The following is a 17,595-nucleotide window of genomic DNA, read 5'->3' as shown; positions in this document are numbered from 1 at the left end:
CCTGCTGAATTCTTCTTTGGGGAAAAGGGGAAGGGGAAAATCTCCTTCCTTCCTATTTTTTTGTTACCAATAGCAAAAGTTGATTTACCTTTGTTCTCCACCTGCCACGTGTCCTCCTACTCTTTTCCTTTACCTGTCTCTGGGGACCGTGGTTGGCAGCTGGCCAAGCCACCAGGCTTTTGTTGGTGGTTGTTTCAAACAGCCTGGACTAAGCAGGACAAACACCAGTGCTGGTTACCAGCTCAGTCTTAATTGCTGTGACTATTGTGCCATTCTGTAAAACAGCCAGAGGTTCTTGCAGCCCATACATTGTTAAATAGATGAGTGTTTTCCTTCTGTTTCCTTTTGTAAAATTCCACGCTGATGTGGGTAATACCATCATTGACGTAGACTTAAAGCTTTAAAATAGTGGTTTGGGGGGAAAACTACAGCTTTCATTCAACCCAGGAGGAAAGAAAGGGATTTCATATGAACAGTGAAGCTTATGAGAACTGTCTGTCTCATTTATGGACTTCTGTGGTTTGTAATTTTGTATTGTTTTATGCAGTGTTTTAACAAGCCTGGGAAATGTTGCTGGAATTAAAGGAAAGCATTGGCTCTGTCCACAGGGGGAAGAACAAAGAGATTAAGAGCTGAGCACTCAGTTTTCAAGAATAACTAAATCACATTTTGGGGAGTTCTGGGTCACACAATGTGAGAAACTTTCCGCAGGGCTTGGTTTAAACTCACTTTGTCCAGCCTGTAGGCTTCAGTCAGTATCAGGGCTGGAGGGAATGGCTTAGTCTGACTTAAAAGTAGGCTGATATACTAAGAGGAATATCCTGGAAATGGAGAAGCATTCTCTGTTTCACATTGTGCCAGTGCTGCTGCAGATTTCTGCTGAGACTTGGAACTGCATCCAATTCTTTCCTGAGGGGTTTAGGGTTTGTGATTGTGTGTCCTTTGTGCTGTCCTAACTGCATAAAATAAAATCTGGTGCAGAATCAGGTTTTTGATATATGATGGTAGTATGAGAGATCCACCTGTCAGTATCCTAGTCTCACACAACAGTACCTCTGCTTTTTGAGATAATTTGAATTTATTGTGTAAACTACAGTAAAGGTGTTCTTTGCCACAGCAAAAATGGAAGACCTAGAAATGGAGGTAAAGGGGGAAAATGAGTAATTATGTACATCTATTCTCTGAAAGAGTCTTCTGTTAGGATGAAGGGAAGTATTTGCTCAAGTATCTGCTGAGGTCAAGTAGCAAAGGTAATTTCTGTTCCTAAATGGTTAATCGTGACTTAAAAATACCCATATTGACAGGAACTGCAGGATAATGTCATTGGAACTTCTTGTTTTTTTAATACACCTTAAGAAATTAAACAAAGCAAATGCATTTGGTAGCGCCCTCAGGAAAAGTCCAGTCACTTCCTGACCAGTAATCTGCCTGGGAGCAGCAGATACATTCTCATTGTTTGCCATTTCCAGTTTCCAGTAATGGGAACGATTACTTGATCCAGGCAGTTTCTGCTGAAGATCTGGGAAAACGTACAAATTTTAATGGCAAATTTTTATCTGTTTCCATAAAACAACAAGGGAAAAAAGCATAACGTGGTTTTGGTACCTGGAGGCATCACCTCTGATAATGAATATTGTTTTATTTTGGAATTAAAGTGTCTGCTCTTCAGGAACGAGATGTATCTTGCTCTTCTGGTGATTTTCTTGCAATGTAAGTTTGATAACCGAATCTCTGGGTGGGTACATGTGTTGCTGCTTTGTCTGGGGTTGGTTGAGGCTTTTTACAGTTTTGCATCACTGTGTCTCAATCTATAAGCTTTGAAAATAACATTTCTTCTCTTTTTTTTTCCCAGGTTCAGAACTTTACGCTCAGGGGAAAGGTAGGGAATGGTAGATTTTCGTTATTTTGTTGGGGGTTTTTATGTAGAAATTTAATATAACTAATTTAACTAATTCCTCGGTTGGTATGCATCTATAACAGAGTTTATTTGGATTTGCTGTACAATAGCTCAGTATGAAATTTGGCTATATGAAAAAAAAAGGGCTTACTTGGTGGTGTTTCTTGGTATAGTGTTTAAATCAGAGATGTGCTACTTATACCTTAATAAGGTGAAATCTTTTCTAAAGTAATTTGCTTTACTGAGCCATAAAAGAAGTGGCAGAGAAAATTAGCATTTTGTTTTGATATGTAAGAATCCCTCTCATGCCCACAAGGAAGAAGGAAGGATACAATTATAGAATATAAGTTAAGGGCACTGTCTCCTGGTCTTGCAAAAGAATTGATCATGTCTGAGCAGAGTTCAGAAAATGTGTTCTGAAAGGAACATATTTACTTTTTATCTTATCATCCTGCTGGCTCCCAGCACGTACATTCTGCATGCTTCCTTTTTTCCATCACCTGGGAGAAATGTTTGCTCCTTGCTGTCATGTGGTTTATTCACATGCAAAGAAATTCACAGCTTTTCACTGATTTTATGGCCCAGACTCTCTCTAGCAAGGACTCATTATAAATAGCTGGGAAGTGTGCAGGAGAAGGGACTTCTTTAGATGCAGGGAAGTTTTTCTATTTGAATAGCAATTTCTAATACAAATCCTGACCAAAATGGACATAGCTCAGAAGTGTAAGTTCTAAAGGAAGAGAAAATGAATGAACTAATACATCTTTCTCTATACTTGTTCCTCGAGATGTGAGAACATAAATATCAATTATACCAGGAGCCTAACAGTTGTAACATTTAAGCTACAAATTCTTTTTCTAATTCATTTTCTTGCTGGGGTTATAAAACCAGAATATATTTCCATGCACACACATTTCTATACACATATACATACTTATATAAATAATACCATGAGCTTTATTTCTAAAAGCACGTATCAATTTAAATGACAATATTTCTATCAAATGAAATGTAAATTTAAAAATTAATTTTTGTAATTAAATGTGGCAGCCTGAGATAACTGTGTTGTATTGGACTAATTTAAAATAAAAATAATTTTTTTTTATAGTCTATCAAGTTTTTACTTTCAACGGAGTTAAAATCAAGGTTGAACCATCTGACAAAGTGAAGAATGGAGCTCCAATGTCAATCATCTGCCATGCTGATATTAGCAAAAATACTGATTTCCAGCTGAAGCACAATTTCACATTTTTTAAGGATGGGAAGCTTGTGTTTATGGCCATATCAGACAAAGAAGATGCACGGTATGAAATACCTGTGGCCAAGTCTGCAGATACAGGAGACTATGAATGTAGGGTGAAAGCAGGTGACAAGCTGGTTATCAGTAAGCCCATCTATGTTTGGGTTGCAGGTGAGTGTTCTGTCAGACATGGCAGATAAGATACAGAGAGAGAACAACCTTACAGGGAAGGAATAATAGTCAGTGCTTAAACAAGGTACCTTGCAAAGCGTGTTTTATCCTTGACATCACAGTACTTGATGAGAGTTTGGTACTAATCCCCCATGTTAAGGCACAGAAATGAGCTCAGGACCCCAAGGCTCCAGGCCAGATCAGTGCTAGTCAGGAACACAGTCTGTGCCACCATCCCCACTATCCTGAGCCTCTGTTCCCTAGGCTAGAGAAAGAATTATTTGTGAAAGTTGTGCCCACCCCAATAACCATGATGAGGGGTGGGCAGATTCCTGGAAATGCTGGAAATGACCTACAGAGATGCTCAGGGTGTGAGAGCCAGCACCAAAGCCAGCATCAACCATGGGCCCCTTTTGCAGACAATGTTGTCTCAGTCTTGTTTTTCATCTCTTATGAGAACAGAGGCCACCTCCATCCATACACTCTCTAGATGTGTTCTTTACTGGAGGTGACATTTTCCCCTTGGAAAAGCATCTTGGACAGAATTTGTCAGCACTGAGTAGTTATGGGGCCATCTTTTGGTTCTTGGAAACTATTTGCATCTGTTAATCTGTATAAATCATTCCCACAGTCATCAGAGGTACTGTTTATTTCAGGATTATGCAAAGTTCTGTTTCTTTTCTTTGTTTTCTGTTGTAAGGAATGACCAAGCCAATCCTGACTGCTGACAAAAAAGAAGTTTCAGAGGGTGAAATTGTGAAATTACGTTGTGAGCTGCCAGAAGAAGTACCTCCTTTAGAGTTCTTTTTCCGGAAGACAAAGACAAATTCAGAGCCTATAGAAAAACGTGTAGCTGAACAAAACCAAAATTTTTCTGAAATGGAATATTATGTTGAAGCAGGAGATAATATTTTACAATTTGATTGCTTTGGCAAGAGACAAGTAAAATCTGGATGGGAAAGCTCCCAACACAGCAACAAAACACTTGTTACAGTCAAGGGTAAAATGTTTTAACTTTTCTTTTTACATTTCTTTGCTAGCCATAGATAAAATTAGGTCACATATTTACATGTATATCAATCTATCTGTATGTTTACATCTATTCTCTTGCAGAACCATTTAGAAAGCCCACTCTGATCACCACGCCCTCCAATAACTTTACAGAAGGAGACATAATAGAATTTGAGTGCTCAACTGTGGCAGCTGAAATGCGTGGCATTGAAATCATCTTCCAGAAAAACAGAACAATACTGAACAGTGTACGAGATAAGAAATTTCTGAAATACTCTACATTAGCTACTCAAGAGGACAGTGGTGAATACCTGTGTAAGGTGGAGCAAGGAGCAGTGTCTAAAACCACCAAACTGAATGTCTTTGTGTCAGGTAAAACCTCTGTTCATCTTAGATTTTACTCAAAGTATTAGTATTTAAATTTGGCAGAACTCAGGATCCAAGTGTAACCTCCAGATCCAAGTGTAAATTTTCTGTAAGTTAAAGGCTTGTTAGATTTTAGTTTCTGATTTTTGCCCTATACTTCCCAACTAAAATAACATCCTCAAAAAACCTGTGAAAAGTGGTTTCAAGCAAATGCTAAGTTTCTAATTCCCCAAATTATAAACTATCAGTATGTCCTTCATTCTTTATACTTTGAGATAAGTAGTCATATTCTTCCAGGCTCATTTTGAATGAATCAGCTCTCTTTTTATCTTGCAGAATTATTTCCCAAGCCAACACTATCTGCTTCTATGACTCAGTTGGATGAAAATAAAGATTTAATTTTGAACTGCAGCATTAATGGTTTACGGAGAGCCAACTTCTCTATCCTACGGAAAAGTTCCAGTGGAGACATCCTGTTGAAAAAATCTAGAATCTTAGCAATTAAAGTTAATGTGAATGACACTGGATCTTACACCTGCAAAGCTGAAGTAAAAGGAATAGTCAAGGAGAGCAAACCTGTAAGGATAAGTGTTTATGGTGAGTTGACACAGAGGCTTAGAACCACCAGGGTGGGGGAAGGATCTAAACCAGAAACTTTTAAATAAGGACATCTGTTTACAGAATCAGTCTCCAGTCCGTGAACTAGCAGGGTGTCTGTTAGTTCTTATAACATCAATTTCTGTGGGATGTGCTTTAGCTGCAGAGGATTTGGTGTATTGTGATATCATCAAGTCATACTTTCCAGGGCTGGCTCTCAGAGAAGGGTGTTGGAATGGCTTCCTGCTGGTCCCTAGGTTCTGCTAGGGACCAGATAAACTCTCATTCACTACCATTTGCAGGAGCCAGGAATGTTCTGCAAAACTTTCACTTTGATCTGAAGCTCTGTCAGTGCCTGCCTTGAATCACTGCCCCTGCCCCTCCAGGCAGAAAGCCAGGAGAGCCAGAGGTCATCTGGTTGGCTCTACTCTAGAAAAGCCAAGGGTTTATTAAGGACAGCCCCCTCCCCAGCTCACCAGCTATGAATACTCCAGTGCTCTTCCCTCTCATGGACTGGCACAGTGGTGCTCCAGTCTGTCCAAGGCATGAACTGGATTGTTCACTGTGCTCCTCCTGAGGAGGAGCTGTGCAATCTCTCTCAGGTGATACACAGAGCAGACTTGTTCCTTGGGTCAGAGCTACTTTTGGAGTTTGGATGATCCACAGCTGTGTCACTGAGCCTTTCCTTGTTTTGCTTCATATTGTCCCTGTATGCTGCTTTATTCAAAATCACAAATGTTCTATTATCTTTGCTATTGATTTGTTCAAATCCCCCCATTTCCATTCTATCGATGAGGAAGAGCTTCTCAATGTAGACTGTGTCTGCAAACTAGCTAAATATTGTATATTTATGTTTTATACAAAATAATATTGTGTCTTTTGGCCTTATGCAGTGTAATTTGCAACAATTTTTCTATTCACCTTTTAGCTCCAGTCTCCAAGCCAACTCTTTCTGTTGTCAGTGGCTCACCAGAGGTGGTATTAGGGAAGCCTCTACAATTAATCTGTCATTCAGTGATGGGAACACCACCAATAACATTCACATTCTACAAAGGGGATGAAATTAAGAAAAATGTAACTAATGACACATATGCTACATTCTTGGATGAAGATATTGGACTAAATGACAATGGAGGGTACAAATGTGATGCTAGAAACAATCACTCCAGTGGTGTGAAAACTAGCAATATTCTAAATGTCACAGTGATAGGTAAGTCTGTTTAATTCTTCTCCTTCTTCTTGTCTAATGTGATATTTAGATTTTTGAAACTATAGCAGCAAGTGGTGGACTAAGAAAAATGTGTATGAAATGTTTGCAAGTTCTTGCTCACTTGAGTTAAAATATTTGCCTATCACAGCACAGTAGTCCAGGACCAGAGCAGAAGTCAATTCTTGATCTTTGAAAAAGAAGAGCTAATTTCTCTCTACCAAGGAGTATTCAGCTTTGCATTCTGGTTTAAACCCAAATTGTGTTGGTCATAATAAGATAAACTTGTGATTAATAGGCTGTTTTCCGAGTTTTGACTGAGTTACGTATGACTGGAACAGATAAATGCAGAATTGTTGCATTTCTTTTGAGTCAGTTGGATTATTGCACACTCTCCACTTGCTGAGCTCCCAAACTGGGCTTTTTAATACAGTGTTTGCATTCACCCAGACTACAGCACCTTAGGACTCACCTTAAATTCATCAGTTCCACTGTTTACTTACAGCGGAGAGAAGCTGAATGATAAAATTCTGAAGAGTTTTATCTAGGGAGATTTAAAGTCAAGGTATTTTGAAATAACAAGGTACAAATAAACAAACACAAAGCATCATTTCAGTCCATTAACAAGTGGGTATTTCTTTGCTGGAACTGGTATATCCCAGGTGTCAGAGCTGTGGTTTGGGATATATTGTGACAATGTTTACAAGTTCTCAAGAGAAGGTCGTTGTTTGAAGCCTTGTTAGCCAGTCTCCCACAGTCCATCACTGGTGAGGGGGTGACTTCAAATTCTCTGTATTCTGTCCTTTCTGTCTGTACCAGATCTGGAAAAGGACTTATGTTTTCCAGAGCAATTCTCTCTGTCAGGGGCTCAGTCATAGTAACCCATGTCTTATATCTAAATCCACTTCCTAATACAAATACAGCTTCCATGACCACCATCTTTTCATGTCAAATCTGGTTTCCTTCCTCTGCTTATGTACCAGTGTTGCCTTAATGATTCCTTCTTTATATCTGCCTTGTGTTATCCATAGCTCTTCCCCAAACACATTTATAATACTTCCAGAGTATTTTTCTTTGGGAATTTTAGCAAAACACGCTTCATATCCCAAACATTTTGCAAAGCTGCTGACATTCTACATGTCTTGAATCACAAAACGTGTGTCCATTTTCTCCCCCTGTAATTACGAAGGCTGAAGCTCATCTGCTCCTAGGCTTGTTCTGTGTATGCTAATATGGTTCATTTGTAAACCAGCAGACTTAAAAACTATGGTTTGGTTATGCATATTCTTACAACTTCTTCAAATGCAAACTAACTTCTTTCCTTGTGTTTGCTGTATTCTGTAGCCATTGAAATTTGGGATTTGCTTATGCTTTTAGAGAATTTGGTCTGTTATCTCCTGACACCTTCTATTGTACATTAAATGTTACAAGAGCACACTTACCACAGAGTTAGCATAAACCAGCATAACTCTACGTAACTATGAAAGCAGAACTACATAAATTGCACCATAATTATTTAAACAATGGAACTGCTGAGTGTATTATTTCTGGAAACTAAATAATTTGTAGGCTGGGGCCAGAGGGGCATCCAAAGGATTTTAAGGAAAGAGACTGACTGACCTCTCTGGAATGGATGTAATTTTTTCCTGTGTCTGCTTTGTTTCTTTATCATGCCCTCTCTATTTCTGGGTCTATAAAAATATTTACTAGAGGATCCTGTCTGGCAGAGACTGTTCAGAAAGATTAATACTGTGCATTCAGTCTCTGTTTAACTAAGCATTAAAGCAAGCATTTCTACAATACAATATTTTGTCATCAAAGTTATTTCTAATAGTGCTAATATTTGTTTTCTTTGTGCCTTCCTCTGTAGTACCAATCAGGGGTGCCAGTTTGGGCAGTGTTCCGTATGGAGAAGTAGAAGTTGGCAGTGATACTACTTTCCTCTGCTCTGTGAATGAAGGATCTTGGCCAATTGACTTCAAGTTTTTTAAAAAAACTGATCATGAAGTTCTTCTACATGAAGTAAGGGAATATTCAGACAGAACCATATGGCACAAGAAAACAATGAAGAGGAAGGACACAGGGACCTATTATTGCATGGCTTCAAACCGAGCCAGTGTGGACGTGAGGAGCCATCCAATAACCATCAGTGGTGAGCTCATTAATGATAAGCTGCCAATTCAGTCACCTTTACAGGTGAGGCCATCTGATTTGAGATGTTCCTCAGTGTAACTCCCTTACTGGAGTGGTTAATGCCACCTTACTGGTGGTTTTTGTTCCAGAAGTTAAACAGAGAAATGTCTTTATAAACAGAGATTGTCCAGCTTACATAGAAAAATTAAGGGGGTGCCCAAAAGCCAAAGGAGCAAGATGCAAACTAAAACCAAGCTGTTGATCACAAGTTTGAGCTTTTGGTCACAAAGGAGAGGCTCACTAGAGAACTTGGCACACAAGTCTCTTCCAAGATCTTCCCCAGTGTGTAAGAAGGATGATGTGTAGTAAAATGAGAGGTCAGGAACTACAGAATTTGGTAGTGTTGACCTGTCACTAACTACTCTCTTAAACATGTTTTTCTTATTTGCAGTCATCTTAGCAGCTTGGCAGAAAGGAGTCATTGCTGCATTTGTCCTGACAGCCATGGCAGGAGCAGGAGCAGTCGCTTTATGGTGGTTTTTGCGTAAGAAGAAAAAGGGTAATGTCCCCCCTCTCTTTGTTTTGGGACAAATGTATCACAGTTAAACTTGCATTTGTCTCAGCAGCAAAGGCTTGTGGGGGTGAGGCTTCAGAGATGACAAAACACAATTAAAAGAATCTACTTAGAAACTCTAGGTGACTCAAATTAGGCTGCAAATGTGCCGAAGCTTTCCAAGCATATTGGGCAAAACATGGAACTAATGGTGCTGGGCAGGCCCTAGGGAAGCAAAGGTTATAAAATAGGCCAGAATTACACTGTTCCCATGCAGTCCTAGGTCTGAAATTCAGTTTCAGGCAATGTAGAGGCAGACAAGGCCTGAGGAGGTTTCTGATCCCCTACAGAGCTATAAAAATTTGATTTGAGGTCCCAACTCAGGTGTAATTGAGCTACCTCTCTAGTCCTAATGAAGCAAACTTAGATTATTAGTTTATGGGATTAGGTGTTTTTCTTCCACTCTGTAATACAATTTCATTGAGGAATTTGTCTTTTATCGTTAAGGTATTTTTTTTAGGTCTTGTTATTTCAGAAAATAAGTAAATCTGATTTATCCTGTGATACCCTATACATAGCAAATTATTTGGGAAAATCTGGAGAATTTCAGTGTCTCAGGTTGTTTAAATTGGCTAGGTTAAAATCTGGGGTTTGGGATCTACGGTTCTCTGTGAAAGAGAGATTTAAGGGATGTGGGAGATAAACAAGATGTTAGGTAATTAATATAATAAATATAATAATTAATAAGGTAAACAACACGTGAAGTAATTAATTTTGTGATAGCCAAGAGAAACTGCTCTGACAGGAGTAGACAATCAGTATATTTTTGGTTTTAATTTTTACTTTTAAACTCTTTGCTTATACAACCTATTAATAGAAGTTTTGTTTTTCTCTGTCAAGCTAAAGGACCATCCATGGAGATGTCTGGGTAAGATGCCTCCCTGTCTGGGTTTCAGCTGGGATAGAGTTAATTTTCTTCTTAGTAGCTGGTACAGTGCTATGTTTTGCATTTAGTGTGAGAATGATGTTGATAACACTGCTGTTTAGTTAAGTAGTGCTTACACTAAGTCAAGGACTTTTCAGTTTCCCATGCTCTGCTGGTGAGCAGGAGCAGAAGAAGCCAGGCAGGATGGTGGCCTGGACAGTTGACCCAAACTGTCAAAGGGATCTTCCACACCACAGAGTGTCATTGCCAGTAGAGAAACTGGGGGGAAATTGTCTGGGAGGCACTGGGTCAGTGCTCAGGGCTGGGCTGGGCATCAGTCAGCAGGTGCTGAGCAATTGTACTGAGCATCACTTGTTTTTCCTGAGTTTTACTCCTCTCTCTCTCTCTCCTTCTATTATTATTATTACTACTATTATTATTACTATTATTATTTTTATTATTATTATATTTTACTTTATTTCAATCATTAAACTGTTCTTATCTCAACTGTTCTTACCTGGGTTTTACCTTTTTCCAATCTTCTCCTCGTCCCACTGGGGGTGGGGTGGCTGAGGGAGGGTGCTTAGTTACCAGCTGGGGTTAAACCACAACAGCTCTTTTTGGCACCCAACATGGGACTCGAAGTTAACAACAGATCTGACCAGTGCATGTTGAAACAAGTTTGTTACAAGCATTCCTTTTGGTTTAATAGCTACTGGTCACCGTGTTGATGTGTTTGCTCTCAGAGCTGAGTTCTCCAATACCTTGCTTGCACTACTGCCCCCTGTTGTGTTTGTTGCCTTGGGGGCAGGGCTCAGGGTGTTGTTTTAACTCACCTTGGTCGGGTCTCAGCGCTGCCATCACTTGTGCGTGGGGAGACACCTGTTGGGAATTATTCACAATTACATCTTTTACCCGACTCCTCGGACAACAAGCCTATGGAGGAGAGACATCTTCCCACAGCCTCCATTTCTTCTCCAGCCTAATTACCAGAGCATTTGAGAATTAGGAAAATTTTGAGTACACTTGGGATGTTGGAACCGGCATGGTCCTATTGGTAGGAACCAGCAAGTGGCTGAATGTGGTTCAGCTCTTGTTTAGGGTCAAAAAATTATTTGCAGCTACTCCAACCCCCCCAACAGGCACAGTGGGCAGTCAAACTCCAGTAATCACAGACACTGTGATTACTCACCCCAGGGGTGGGTGATGCAGCTGAACCAGAGGACCAACCCCTGTCTGTAGCAGTTCCCCCTCGAAAAAGGATGAGACATGCCCAGGAAAGATGGCTTGTTTAGGAAAGAAGGACAAAGCAGGGTCATAACAAGAACAGGAGGAAGAGGCAGAACAAGAGGCACCTGATCACTATCCCTGAGTGAGCTGCAGGATATGCAAAAGGATTTCAGCCATCATCCAGGTGAGCATGTTATCACCTGGATGCTCAGATGCTGGGATAATGGGGCTGGTAGTGTGGAATTAGGGAGTAGGGAAGCCAAGCAGCTGTGATCATTTTCTAGGGAAGTGTGAATTGACAAGGTGACTGGAAGAGTAACACAAGTCCTCAGCCTCTGGAAGCAGCTCATATCAAGGAAAGGTATTTCTTCAAGGAAGCTGTTCTGTTTCACCCAGGGAAGTGAACCACAATGGAGAGCAGTACTCAGTACAGCAGGGAACTAGCCATGCTTAGAGGCAGATAATTTATTATGACCCAAACAATACATGGTCACTTACAGATCCAGATGAAGCCTAATGTGCACACACCGTGTATCAGAAATGTGTACACCAGAGTGCACCATCATCGTCCACCAGCTCACTGGCAGTGCTGTCTGGAGACACAAACAGGCACCAGTGGTGGAGGCCGTGGCTCCCCAGCTCTAGCAGTACACAGAAAAATCCCTTGTCCCTGCTGTGGAGAAACCAGTTGAGCAGCTAAAAGAGGATCTAGATTGTACTCCCCACATGCACAGTCTGGAATCTCAGCTGGTAACAGAAAGTGTTGTTTGGTCAAGGGAGGATATTGAAGGCACACACCAGGGGAGACCCTGGCTTTTTCTTCAGGCCTACAGAGACAACATGAGGAAGTGGGTTAGAAATTCTACTTCAGGCCTACGTGAATTGCAAGGAAGAACAATCGCAAGAGGGGGTTATCCCAGGAAAGCTGCCACTGCGATCTGCAGTGGACAGTTCCTCAGACAGACCAGAAGGGCTGATCTTATTCCTGATCCTATGGAAAGGAATTCAACTCCATTTTCACAAGAAGCAAGTTGCATAAACCTATGACCAAGACTAGAGGGGCTCTGCCTCCAGCCCTGTGGAAGAGAGGGACGGCCTTGTTCACTGGACTGTGCGGATCACGTGGCCCACCACGTCAGCCCCCCAGGAGTATAAGGCTGTAGCAGATACGGGTGCACAGTGTACCCTGATGTTATCAGGCTGTGAAGGGACAGAACTCACTTGTGTTTCTGGAGGGGGTTCCAAGAGCTGACTGCTAGAGGCTGAAATCAGCCTGACTGGGAATCAGAAGCCCCCACGGGGACTGGCCCAGAGGTTCTATGGGCATAGACTATCTCAGGAGTGGGTACTTCAAGGACCCAGAAGAATCCTGGTAGGCTTTCAGTGTAGCAGCCTTGGAGATGGAGGAAATGAAGCAGCTGCCTGGTCCCACCTCTTGGAAGACCTTTCTGATGCAGGGTTACTGAAGGTTGAATAAAGCAGGTGCTGGTCACTGTCACAGCACAGCCCCAGCGGCAAAACCACTCTGAGCCTGGGACTGCAGGAGGTGCTGCTCGCTGCTCAGGGCATCCCTTGTGTTCCTTGGGCTTTCTCTCTCTCTCTCTCTCTCTCTCTCTCTCATTTTCATTACTATTATTATTATTATTAACTTTATTTGAATTATTAAACTGTTCTTATCTGAATCCATGGGGTTTATCCTTTCCCAATCCTCCTCCCCATCCTTCTGGGGCAGGGCAGTAAGCGAGTGGCTGTGTGATGCTTAGCTGCCATCTGGGGTTAAACCAAACCTGCTTTATGATAGTCATGCAATATTTCTGTGTGTAAAGGGCTGTAAGCCTTGCTTCACATGAATATACCTTGTTACAGTGCACACCTGCAGATAATAGATGGCTGTGCTTCATGTTCTGCCTGCTAACACAACAACAGGATGAGGAAATACTCTAAAAATAGAAAAAAAAACCCAGATAAGTGAAATACAAGTATGTCAGGTCTGTATCTGAATGCATTTAGATATGGAATAAAATTGAAAATACAGAGGTCATAAAGAAGAATAACGTAATAGGGAACATTTTTGACCTTAAGGTTTCCTTGTGTTTCTCCTAAAGCAAAGGCAAAATTTTCATTCGTTTCAGTGGTTAAGAATATGTGGTAGTCAGCATAGACAGTGACTGATCTTTGCACAGAGTCATGTTCTTGGTTTTATTGACTGGTTTTGGATAATTACATCAAATTTTATTGGTTTGTTTTTCAGTTCTGCCTTGGCTCCAAACTTGACAAGTGAAAAACTAACAAGACCACCCAGTGATGGAAACTACTATTCAGGTAGGTTATTTTGCTATGAGACTGTTAGTAAATTGGTTTAATTAAACATCTATTTAAAGTTCTGGACTTCATAGTTATTGTTTGGATGAGGCCCAATGTTTTGGGAATAAAGAGGGATACCAATAACATTGTCCAAGGTATCTTCTGTCATTTTGTCTTTGTACAGTTTTTATGAGCACGTCTTACACAGATTGATTTATAAGTCTGCCACTTCTCCCAGGCAATCAATTGACACTATCACAGATGGAGAAATCATGGTAAAAGAAAATTACTTTCTGCTTTTGACATAGCTGCAAGAAAATTATTTCAGAGAGGAAATTTGAGCTGTGGCACATGTCCCTGTGATGTGACCACAGTATAGAGATGTTAACTTGCCTGGACACCTTTCATTGCAGGACCTCAGTGCACTTGGCAATGACAGGTGGACATGATGTTTAGAGCACCTGATGTAGATAAAGTTGCCCCTTGGGTGTTTGTTATCTGATTATTTAAAAAACCACATTCTTCCCACCTGAATATCTTAGGTGGGAATCTAAAAGTAGAATGTGTTACATAGAAATACAGATAATGACAGTAGGAATTGCAGCTGTGTAATTCATTTATTTCACTGGTTATGATAAATACTTTGTCAGCTCAACTTTGGCTTTCATATTTTAGGATCAGGTTACATTGAAGATAATGAAAACCACATGAAATCAACAGATGAGAGTAAAGGTAATTCCATACCTAAACAATAGATTTTTAAATTATAATTGAAAGTCTTGATGTTTTCTAATGGCAGTAGTGAGGTGGTAATGATAGGGCCATCCCTTTTTTCCCCGTGTCCAAAATGACTCCAATAGGACCCTTTTATCAATTGCCTTATGGAGTGTAATTAGCTGTGCTGGATCCTAGGCCATCTAATGATGGGTGGTATAAAAATACAACTTATACTCAAAATACTAAGTTCTATATAACAAATATTCTGATTTGTTCAAAAAACCAAGATTTTCTACAGATTTCTGCTTCTTTTACTTCTCTGTCCTTTCTTCACTTCTCTGGATCTTTAAATATCTAAGAAATAAATCTAGAAATAACCTGAATATCTGAATAAAATAATCTGCCAAATCAGTTCTGCAGGATTTCAGTCTGAATAAATGCTGTGGTTCCTTCCAGCTCTTACAGAAATGTGTTAGAAAACCATCCTTTCCACACTCTAAAAATAGAGTAGAAAGCAACAGCTGTTTCTTGTGTCTGCTGGACCCAGGTAGCCAATTCCTGTCAGCCACTGGCCCTATAAGTCAGATGTCTGATCATTGCCAGGCTTGCTGTGGGTATTGTGGCACAGAAGCATTTTGAGGAGGAAAGTGGGTTCCATTCCAAATGTTTTATGTGAGGTTTGGAGGTAGCTGTGGAGGAAAGTGCTGAAATGGGCTAATTGGCAAAGCAGAAATTTGGAGAATGAGAGGTGATGAGGGAGGCCATGAAAGACATAAAGATGGCTTGAAATGTGAGGAAAGTGCAGAATGGGAAGTGTCCTGCCATAGCAACCACAGAAAACAAGAAAGCAATGGCAGAGAGAGAAAGGGAAGAGCAGCTGGAGCAGGAATATGGGAGAAGCTCTGGTAATTCCCTACTCTATTTTGTGTTGTGCCACTTCTGAAGGCGTTACATTGCAAGTAACAGTTTTAGGCACGATTTGCATGTCCCACAGTTTCAGAAATCTGCCTTTAGTTGGTCTTCTGCCCTTTGGAGTGGGATGACCCTCAGGAATGGGCTGGCCTTAGAACTTAGCAGAGTAACTCCCATGTGCCATCAGCAGGGCCTGGTCCTGCACCCATCACAGTTACCTGGGACTTGTCCATTAATTTCAGTGGCAGCAGGATCAGGCCCACAGCTCAAATGAAGTGTGCAGTCCTACAAAGAAACATCTTCTTGATATTTTTGGGGCAGGACCTGACCTTGAGAGTGCTGAGGTGGATTACACTGAAGTTGAAGTCTCCACGCTTGATCCTCACAGAGGTAATAAACTCTCCGGCCTCTATGGGTTATTTCTGGGAGCAGCTTTTGGTGCTGTTGCTGCTCCCTGACACTGGCCTGGTATTGGCATCTGGGGATGCCAGGGCTGTGCTTTGTGTGCTGACAGTCTCCTGCCAGGAGTGCTTCTAAACCTGGCTGATGCTGTAGCTCCTGTGCTGCTGCTCCTGCAGCTCTTCCCCTGGGATCATTCCCATTTACAGGAGGGCTGTGTGGAGCAAGGCTCCCAGCTGGAGCTGTGGCTCTAAGCAGAAGGCAGCCTGCTGTGAAATATCCATGTTAAAGAGACCAAATTCACTGAGAGCAACTTGAGGTTGCCACAGGGTGAGATAATGGAGAGAACAGAAACCTGTGGAATTTCCTCCTTTGTAAAGCAACTGGTTCAAGAGTCAAAGCTGTAATTCACTTGTGGTAGAGAAGGGACACCAGTGTTGATTTAGTCTCTTAGTCTGGAGAGGCCTGGAGATCATCCTGGATTTTGTGGCACCTTAAACAGAGAAATGAGGATATTGGTGCCCACATAGCTTTGTCCTCCTCCCTGCAGTAACCAGACCTCAGAGCGTGGGGCTGAGGTACATGTCTGTAACCTTGAAGGAGAAATAGCCATGGAAATTTATTCCCCACCCAAATGCCCACTTCAATCATTCTGTGTCATCTCCCATGCCATTATGGCCTTGTGTTGAAAGCTGCTAAACCTTTCAGAAATTTGCAAAGAGCTCCAAGTGGGTTAAAGTGAATAAACCCTGCAAGAGAAGTTTATGCTCTGCTCTTGCTTCTTTGCTTCAGCTGAATGAGAAGCAGACTGAGGAAGAAATGGATAAATTTCCTTCTTCCTGTTAGGAAGGACTAGTCACTTATTGCAGAGACCAAAGACATGATTGTTTAGGTGGTAGCACAAATGTTTGGGCAAGAGTGCTCGCTCTTCAAGCTTGGCAGCCAAGCCCTCCTGGAACAGCCAGTCCTCCTGCCCTTTTTGTTTTCACTTCCTGCTATCATTCATCACAGAGTCTCTCTTCCCCATGTTTGAAGCAGGCTATTTACCCACTTCTGCTAAATTCTGCACTGAAGGGCCAGAGTTGTTGTACTCCTCTTCAGAGTAGGGCTAATAATTATTCCAACTGTTTCTGAGTGTGCTCTACAATTCTACAGTGGTGGTGTGCACATAATTCTACAATGGTGTAGAACAGTAAGATATCATAGTGCATTATTTAAATTGGAAGCCCTATTAAATTCGAGATCAACACCTATAAAAACATAATTTTCATCCATTCTTGATATATAACACTATTCCTGTATATCAGAGTAAGTAATAAGATAGTATCTATGCTCTGTAGATAGAACCCCATTAAACCACAGAATAATGTTTACCATGGTTTGTAAATGAGATCAGATTATTTTAATTGAGTGCTGCCTCATGCTACAGACCTATGCATGGCACACAGTACACTGATAGATTCTGTAAGACTGAACTGTGCTGGAGTGTACAGAGTTATGGAGAGTTCCCTGATCGATTTCCTTTGTTGCCCCAGGACACAGTGGAGTGCTTTGGTTATGGAAATGGAAACTGCACTGAGAGTATTTAATGTGTTCCTCCCTGAGAGCATCCTGAGGATGCTGCTTAAATAGAATTAAATAGAAGAACTTGTATGAAACCAAGTTATTTCTTGAGCTCTGCACTGCCTATCACAATGAAAACAGGAGGAAATTTATTCTTGGGAAAAGAGAAGCAAAGCCAAGTTTCTTAATATTCCCTTGTAATAATCATGTACACCCAGAGAGAGAATTTGGCCACAGGGCTGCTGCTGATACTTCTGTTACGTTGATATTATTGTAAGGTTTTGTTCCCAGTCATAATATTCTTTCATGTCTGTGTGTGGGTATGACCAGCCCTTCCTAGGGAACAGAACTTTCAGATTATCACCTTGCT

The 17,595-nt window shown here is 41.0% G+C and overlaps 1 protein-coding gene across 10 annotated transcripts in view; it reads left to right on the top strand.

Moving 5' to 3' along the window:
- The first annotated feature begins 461 nt into the window (after nucleotides 1–461).
- PECAM1 (platelet and endothelial cell adhesion molecule 1) overlaps nucleotides 462–17,595 on the top strand; it is a 32,933-nt gene continuing 15,799 nt past the window's right edge. For 5 of the 10 annotated variants that reach the window (XM_031060905.1, XM_031060904.1, XM_031060902.1 and 2 more), the window contains exons 1-13: nucleotides 1,475–1,710; nucleotides 1,853–1,879; nucleotides 3,006–3,308; nucleotides 4,009–4,308; nucleotides 4,422–4,691; nucleotides 5,022–5,282; nucleotides 6,211–6,492; nucleotides 8,360–8,641; nucleotides 9,074–9,181; nucleotides 10,076–10,103; nucleotides 13,582–13,652; nucleotides 14,310–14,366; nucleotides 15,585–15,653. In XM_031060905.1, coding sequence (XP_030916765.1) covers nucleotides 1,677–1,710; nucleotides 1,853–1,879; nucleotides 3,006–3,308; nucleotides 4,009–4,308; nucleotides 4,422–4,691; nucleotides 5,022–5,282; nucleotides 6,211–6,492; nucleotides 8,360–8,641; nucleotides 9,074–9,181; nucleotides 10,076–10,103; nucleotides 13,582–13,652; nucleotides 14,310–14,366; nucleotides 15,585–15,653 — 2,092 coding nt within the window. In that variant the 5' untranslated portion in view covers nucleotides 1,475–1,676. Of the gene's footprint in view, nucleotides 520–1,451; nucleotides 1,711–1,852; nucleotides 1,880–3,005; nucleotides 3,309–4,008; nucleotides 4,309–4,421; nucleotides 4,692–5,021; nucleotides 5,283–6,210; nucleotides 6,493–8,359; nucleotides 8,642–9,073; nucleotides 9,182–10,075; nucleotides 10,104–13,581; nucleotides 13,653–14,309; nucleotides 14,367–15,584; nucleotides 15,654–17,197; nucleotides 17,348–17,595 lie in introns of those variants that run through there. The other 5 variants (XM_031060907.1, XM_031060906.1, XM_031060903.1 and 2 more) reach the window with 4 other exon arrangements.

This window comes from Geospiza fortis, unplaced genomic scaffold (genome assembly GCF_000277835.1).
Source record: "Geospiza fortis unplaced genomic scaffold, GeoFor_1.0 scaffold221, whole genome shotgun sequence".
Taxonomy (NCBI): Eukaryota; Metazoa; Chordata; class Aves; order Passeriformes; family Thraupidae; genus Geospiza; species Geospiza fortis.
Note: the sequence above shows the minus strand (reverse complement) of the source record. Positions and strands in the feature narration are given on the sequence as shown.